The 8,691-nt window shown below is 44.7% G+C and overlaps 1 protein-coding gene across 1 annotated transcript; it reads left to right on the forward strand.

Annotated features, from left to right (window-relative positions):
• Nucleotides 1–4,816: 4,816 nt before the first annotated feature.
• LOC103308502 lies at nt 4,817–7,777 on the forward strand. The gene has a single exon (XM_008181936.1). The coding sequence runs from the start codon at nt 4,817–4,819 to the stop codon at nt 7,775–7,777; it is 2,961 nt and encodes a 986-aa protein (XP_008180158.1).
• The last annotated feature ends 914 nt before the right edge of the window (nt 7,778–8,691 follow it).

Here is an 8,691-nt window from a genome sequence, read left to right on the forward strand (position 1 = left end):
GAAATTGCTTAGAAATACAACTATTAAATGGTGTTAAACAAATAAACCAACACTCTTTTAGTGAGTAAAACAATTAATAAAATGTAAATTATATAAATATTGTAAAAATCATATTATGGAAAATTATATCCTAATTACCTATATGTGAAATAGTATGCAAACAGTAGTAATATAATAGTAATAAAATTAAGTAAAATCTCAACCATTAATTCAGTAGTTCAGTGAAAATATCATAAATATTGTAAACATAGTGAAATTTACTAAAACTAATAATAACTAAAAATTAATACAATGTCAATTATTGTAAAGTAAAGTAAAATAAAGTAAAAGCTCAATCATTAATATATTTTCCGTTAATTTACAGCAAATTTTATAAATATTGGGAACATAGTGAAATTAACTTATTAATGTTATTTACATCATACAACATAGGTAAGTAGTATATATGTACCATTCCTGGCCCAGTGCCTTTTATAACAATAAAAGATCAGAAAAAAACAATGTGCAAAAAGATCAGAAAATCGAAATGCAATATTTATTGAAATATTTTTTTACAAAATCCCCCCCAAAATATTTTTTCACAAAACATAAGAAATTAATTAATTAAAATATTCCCCAAAATATTTTTTCAAAATACTTATGTTATAAAGACACATTCCTAGTACATGGAATCAAGTCGAAATACAAATGATAACAAGGAGGGCGTTTCGCCCTCTCTACTCCAAACGAAAAATACAGCATTTCAATCATACAAACATATTTTTATATGTCAGGACTTTTAACATTAGAATACCCAGACTTTAAAGTCGAAATGTATATGCTAACCGGGAGGGCGTTTTGCCCTCCCTACTCCAAACGAAAAATACAGCATTTAAACATTAATGTTTATTCACATCGGGACTTACACAGAGCCCGAGTAGCAATTGAGGTTCATGGAAGGTTCATTTACAAGTATAAATTTGCGGTGCGAAACACAGTTCAAAATTGGTTCCGTGCCCCGATCGATGAGAGTTTTGAATACGGTTTTTAACATGGTGTGAACCGAGTTCAATCAACGTGCAAATAATGTTCATTTACGGTTCTTTGGTAACGTTTTTAACAGTTCATTATTGTGTCATTGACGGTGCATTGGTGCAATTTTAACCGTTCATTGATGGTTCAGTTGACAGTGCATCAACCAGGCAAAAATCTACATTGCACCAAGCAGTGACGTATCTACAGGGAAAGATATGGGGGTCATATCCCCACCTCCGGAGAAGACATTTTGTATACAATATGTTGGATACGGAACCGTCGCCGTTGCACGTTTCGCAGACACCGGTCGACCGTTATCGTCTCACCCCCCACCGCGAGCACACGCGCTCTATACAACACTATCCCGCCGTTGTCGCGAGTTGGATATTATCGTTGTTGCGTGTTGTCCGTTGTCCGTCGTCCGTTGCTCAGCCATCTTTTTTGTCGTCGTAATGAAATAATAGTGTTTTTAAGGCCGCCTGCGCCAAAATCACCGCCCGGACAATTTTGAGTTCCGTTTCATGTCGTGTCCCTGTGCACACACACGACTTGCGTGTTTAAGGCCGCCTGCGCCAAAACCACCGTTTTCGCTCGCCCGTCGTTGTACACAGTGCGTTCCGCCGTGGTCCCCACGTGTTTTCACGCCGTGTGACAGACGCCGCGACAACGACGTCCATACGCGACGAGCCGCACTATTACGCGGCCGTAGTACCTTTCGAGCCCGCGTCGTCCGATTTCGACACATGTGTCCATCATGCCGTTCCAGTACACGGTAAGTCCATGGTTTCATTGACCCGCCGGCCGACGTCGCCCTAGTCGACGTGTGGTGTATCGTCGCGATCCGGTTCTACCTCCGTCAGCTGATCGGCGTTCCGGCACAGTCACACCGTCACCGTGTTATCACCGCCAGTCAACGCCGGTATCAGGTCGTACACACGTTTATATTATTGTTGTTTACCGTTTCTTCGTATCACGCGAAACGTATATTTATTTGTTACTAAATTATAAGTTAAATTGATTTATTGATCTGCCGATCGGAATGTGGTCGCGCATTACTATTATTTTTTACTAACCCTAGTTGATAAGACGTCATTGCCATTGCAGAACATATCAATAAAATTGTTCTGTACATTTTCATATACGATAAAACATTGTTCTTGATAAGTACCTTTAATTCTACATAAATTCAAATATTTAACCTTAATCTATACAGTCCACTCTCTAATTATCCTCCTTTCCATCAAAGTTACGCGGAAGGAAATTCAAAATACGAAAACAACAAGCGCGACGGTTACGTGTAGCTGCCGCCTGTGCACACACATACGCACGTACCTACTTCCCGCCGCCCGGCTTCATTTGTGCAGCCGCCTCTCGCACATGTTTGATCCTACGGGCCGGATCGTTCACAAAATCGTTGTCTTTCGTATCAAGTTGTTCTTTTAGTATTTTAACGTCAGCACGTTGCACTAATACTTGTCGATAATGACCAACAAAACTAAAAAAAATGAAACGGCCGAGCAAGCGTTGGAATGTGCGCGTATTGCACGTAACCGCGCACAAAAATCAATATCGGATATTTTGAACATCGCGAGGCTATCTATGAGCGATCCCGGGAAACGGGAACAATTATCCGCAAGTGTAAAACGTTTAGATAATCTTTTTTCACGTTTTCAAGCTGAACAAACTGTTATTATTAATTCATTGGTCATTGTCGGTCGTTCCGATGAATACGAATCGGCCGATTCGCCTGTAACGGATACCGTTGAAGCGGTTGTTGACGAAATTTACAAAATAATTGATCGCGTGTCTGAAGCAACCGTGGCTATACAACCGGTGCCTATTCGGCAATCGTTTAGTGCGCTTCCAAAAATTGAATTGCCGTTTTTCGACGGGTCCTTAGTAAACTGGTGTGCGTTCCGTGATAGTTTTAAATCATTTGTTCATGATGATACCAATGTCGACAATATACACAAGTTTCAGTTATTGTCACAGAGTTTGACCGGTTCTGCACTATCCGTAATTAAATCAATTCCATTGTCGGCGTTGAATTATGATGTTGCGTGGGCGGCGCTCACCGACCGATTCGAAAACAAACGATTGCTTGCAACTGCTCATTTGGACAAACTTTTCACGTTCAAGCCGATCGCTCAAGAATCAGTACCAGCTCTGACTACGTTCTTAAATATTTTCAAAGAAAATGTTTCCACGTTAAAATTGCTTGAAATCGAAGATCTCGCGGGTTTTATGTTGTTTTTTTGGGTTCACGTGTATTAGATCCGACAACACGTCAGTTGTTTGAAGCGGGTGTTTGTCAATCCACTATTCCAAATTTTGATACTCTCATCACTTTTGTTCAAAAACGGTTGAAGATAATGGAGAACATGCAGGGGGTTGACAAGACTGAAGCTCGATCGAATAAATCTCAAAAGTCTATCCCGCCGAAGTTGGTTGGGTTTAATGCTGTTCATAAGACTAAAGGCGCCTCGTCGTATTCGTCAAAATCAAAATTGAATAGGGCAAAACATTGTACTATTTGTAATCGTGGTGAACATTTCCTGTATCACTGTCCAGAATTCAAAACATATCCCGTGCCACAACGTCGGGAATACGTTCGAACAAATAAATTATGTTTTTCATGTCTAAGTTCGACGCACATGGTAGACACGTGTAAATCCAAATACCTTTGTGGAAAATGCCAACAACGTCATCACAATTTGTTACATTTTCAATCAGAATCAGAACCTACGACCACCACCAATCAGGAACCACCAATCGATGGTGGAGAGGGTGGAAGTGCCAATACTAAATTTTCGGGCATGTCAGCGTCGGGCACTACGGTGTTATTGGGTAGGTACAGCCATTGTTCGAGTTCTAGATGCGCGTGGAAAATATCATTTTGAGCGCGTATTATTGGACAGTGGGTCTCAAATTTCGGCAATTACTACGGATTGCGTAGCTCGCATTGGTTTATCACGACGGAAATGTGAAAGTGAAATAGTTTGTCTTTCTCAAAGTCCGGTTACCGAAGTTAGAGGTAGCACGTCGTGTTCGTTCATACCACACCATACGTCGAGTCCAAAATTTAATTGCCACGAGTTAATAGTGCTTCCTAAGTTAACGTCTATGTTACCGTCTACGCCATTACCGCCAGAGGTACGCACACAATATCAACATTTGGTATTAGCTGATCCCCAGTTCGACACTCCGTCTCAGATCGACATGTTACTTGGAGGTGATTTATATCCGTTTCTTATTCGTTCTGAGTCGATAGTAAAACACACTGCCGGTTTTCCATCAGCCATGGACAGCCATCTGGGATGGATTATAATGGGATTAGTGAACTCTCTTGGAAGGGCTTCGCGCCCCGTGTATATCATTGGTGGCTTACATCTAATCCGTCGATAGACACTTTATTACATCGTTTTGGTCAATTGAAGAAGCCGGCGCTCCCGGCAGTCTACCACGAGATGAGCTGTGTGAAGTGCTTACAAATCTACATCACGAGATACAGATGGGCGTTTTTGTGTTGCTTTACCGTTTCGACACTACGTTTTCATTAATGACGAGGGAATTCAAATAGCCCCTCCAAAGTCCGGAATTAGGTCGTCAACGTGTCAACTTGGAGAATCCCGATCTTTAGCTATGAAACGTCTACTGAACTTGGAACATCGCCTCCAAAAGGACAAATTGTTGTATGAATCATATCGATCTTTCATGAATGACTACCTGGCATTAGGACACATGAAGGTCGCAACCCGACCTGGTAAATATTATATACCTCACCACGCGGTAGTGAAGCGGGATGGCGATACATCCAAATTACGGGTCGTTTTCGACGCGTCAGCAAAGTCATCGTCAGGGGTCTCTCTCAATGATATTCTTTGTGTCGGGCCGAAATTACAAAAATGACATAAGTGAACTCTTACTCACATGCCGGTTATACAAATATATTTTCATTGCCGACATTGTTAAAATGTACCGTCAGATCAAGGTCCGTGATGAAGACTGCGTGTTCCAACACATCCTTTGGCGACATTCCCCGGAACAGGAGATCCAGGAGTACGAATTATTGACAGTTACATATGGTTTGAGTTCCGCTCCATTCTTGGCCATGCGTGTCTTACACGCTTTGGATGCCTGCGTAGAACCACTATTTTCCGCCGCTAAGGGCGTCTTAACTAATCATACTTACGTTGACGACATTGTGGTAGGACGAAATACGGAAGCGGAATTGAGTCAGGTGCAAGATCATACAATAGGACTACTTCGCTCAGCTGGTTGTAACCTGAAAAAGTGGTGTAGCAATAGCTCCAGGATTTTGGACTGCATTCCGCCTGAAGACCGAGCTAATTGTCCTTCCTTCGAACCTAAAGATGAGCCATCATTGAAAGTACTCGGCCTACATTGGGACCCCGTTACCGATGCCTTTGGTTATCACACGCACGTTGAAGACACGCCCAATACAAAGCGAGGGGTATTATCTGCCATTGCTAGATTGTTCGACCCCATTGGTGCTCTTGGTCCGATGTTACTGTGGGCGAAATCATTCATGCAACAACTTTGGCAGACACAATTAGAGTGGGACACTCCGCTTCCTCTATATCTACAGACAGCGTGGCGTCATTTCTTGGCAGAGTTGCCTTCGTTGGGCAACATAGAAATCGCTCGCCATATTGACACCAGAGGATTTCAGGATGTCCAACTATTAGGGTTTTCCGACGCGTCGCAGAAGGGTTATGCTGCTACGGTGTACCTCCGCGTTGTCGATAGGACGGACAAGGTGTCCATCTCCCTTGTGACATGCAAGACCAAGGTCGCTCCTTTGAAAGGAAGTGAAAAGGACGAGTCTCTCACCATACCTAGGTTAGAGTTATGCGCAGCCCTTTTACTGGCTCAAATGTTACAACGGCTCTACCTGAAAATCACATCTGTTGTTCCGGTTTCAAAAGTGCGTGCTTGGACAGACTCGTCTGTAGTGCTGTCATGGCTCACTACCGACCAAAAGTTTTTTAAGATTTTTGTTACCAACCGAGTAGCCAAGATCCATTCCCTACTTCCAGATTGCGATTGGTCTCATGTGCCTACCACGGATAACCCTGCTGACCCTTCATCGCGTGGATTATTGCCTGACGACCTCGTGGCTTGCAGCTTGCATTGGAAGGGTCCATCGTTCATACAGTGGCCGGAGGAAAGTTGGCCAGGACCACTCGTCAAATCACTCAGTCCTCACCACTTACCTGAGGTGAAAACTATGTCCGCGTGCGTGTTAGCTGTACGTGAAGCACCGAATTTTGATAACTTTTTACTTAGGTTTTCATCGTGGTCTCGTCTTCAACGAGCATTAGCATATGCGTTGCGCTTCATAGATCGAGTGATTGTTAAGCGCCGAACCAACGCAGACGTTCTCACACCAGATGAATTGCAGCGTGCCTTACGACTGGCCGTTCGAGTTACCCAACGTACGCATTTTCAAGAACTCCTAAAACAACTGGCCAAACACAACCACATAGTAACCCCTCCGACTATGGCTCAGTTAGCTCCTTTTCTGGATCGTACTGGCTTAATCCGAGTAGGTGGTCGACTGCAGCGATCAATGTTGACTGACGATGCGAAACACCCGTATCTACTTCCGAAAGAATCTCATGTCACATCGTTGCTCATCACTGCATTTCACCGGAGATTCTTACATGCAGGACCGAAACTCATCATCGCTATGCTACGTCAAGAATTTTGGGTTGTATCATGTCGAGAGGCTGTCCGTCGTGTCATTTTTAAGTGCGTCACGTGCACTCGACACAAAGCACTACATCCAACACCTCGTATGGGCATACTCCCAGAAGCTCGCGTTCATTCGGTTCGTGCGTTTTCTAGTATCGGCACGGATTATGGAGGACCCTACATCATTAAAGAATGTAAAAGACGAAACACTAAGACCACTAAGGTTTACATAGCATTATTCGTATGCATGGCCACCAAAGCCATACATGTTGAAGTTGTGTCTGACTTGACGACTGAAGCGTTCCTCGCTGCCCTAGACCGTTTTATTGCACGCCGGGGTGTACCAGCACATGTGTATTCTGATTGCGGCACGAACTATGTTGGCGCCGCCCGTCAATTAAAACATTTGTTTCGCAACAAGGACGTCCAGACTCAAGTATCCGCACACGTCGCTTGTAACTGGCACTTTAATCCACCAGCCACCCCGCATTTTGGCGGTTTATGGGAGGCGGGTATTAAAAGCGTGAAATTCCACTTGAAACGAGTTCTTGGCACTCAGGTGCTCACCTATGAAGAACTTGAGACATTGTGTGTTCGAATCGAAGGAATTCTCAACTCGCGGCCACTCACTCCAGTCTCGATGGACCCTCACGATTTCACCGCCCTGACACCCGGACATTTCCTCATCGGACAGCCACTCCTAGCAGTGCCGGAAGAGAACATCACCGAGGTTCCAATGAATCGGCTCACACGTTGGCAGCTCCTTCGACAGCTGCATCAGTCATTCTGGAAACGCTGGGCCCAGGAATACCTGAATACGCTGCAGGGTCGTCAAAAATGGACTGCCATCCAGGACAACCTCAAGGTGAACGATCTCGTGATTGTTGAGGCTCCAAACCAACCCCCTTCTGTGTGGCGTATGGGACGCATAACAGCGGTCCACCCAGGTCCTGACGAGACGGTCCGCGTGGTCACGATTAAGACGCAAGATGGGGAAATGAAGCGGCCAGTCGTCAAAGTGGTTAAGCTGCCAACCGATAATTAGACTTTCCTGACATCCACTGGTACATCCTCCATCCTTCTTTTGAAATGTATTTTATGTATAGTTGTATTTTATGTATTTATTGGCCCGCAATTATTGTGATGTGTACGATCTGATCTTTCAACGTCAATCTTCAGCTCTGATACTTCTTTGAAAGTCCACGGGATCTTTCAACGGGGGGAGAAAATGTTGGATACGGAACCGTCGCCGTTGCACGTTTCGCGGACACCGGTCGACCGTTATCGTCTCACTCCCCACCGCGAGCACACGCGTTCTATACAACACTGTCCCGCCGTTGTCGCGCGTTGGATATTATCGTTGTTGCGTGTTGTCCGTTGTCCGTCGTCCGTTGCTCAGCCATCTTTTTTGTCGTCGTAATGAAATAATAGTGTTTCTAAGGCCGCCTGCGCCAAAATCACCGCCCGGACAATTTTGAGTTTCCGTTTCGTGTCGTGTCCCTGTGCACACACACGAATTGTGTGTTTAAGGCCGTCTGCGCCAAAAACCACCGTGTTCGCTCGCCCGTCGTTTGTACACAGTGCGTTCCGCCGTGGTCCCCACGTGTTTTCACGCCGTGTGACAGACGCCGCGACACCGACGTCCATACGCGACGAGCCGCACTATTACGCGGCCGTAGTACTTTTCGAGCCCGCGTCGTCCGATTTCGACACATGTGTCCATCATGCCGTTCCAGTACACGGTAAGTCCAAGGGTTCATTGACCCGCCGGCCGACGTCGCCCTAGTCGACGTGTGGTGTATCGTCGCGATCCGGTTCTACCTCCGTCAGCTGATCGGCGTTCCGGCACAGTCACACCGTCACCGTGTAATCACCGCCAGTCAACGCCCGGTATCAGGTCATACACACGTTTATATTATTGTTGTTTACCATTTCTTCGTATCACGCGAAACGTATATT

Source organism: Acyrthosiphon pisum, chromosome A1, assembly GCF_005508785.2.
Source record: "Acyrthosiphon pisum isolate AL4f chromosome A1, pea_aphid_22Mar2018_4r6ur, whole genome shotgun sequence".
Classification (NCBI taxonomy): Eukaryota; Metazoa; Arthropoda; class Insecta; order Hemiptera; family Aphididae; genus Acyrthosiphon; species Acyrthosiphon pisum.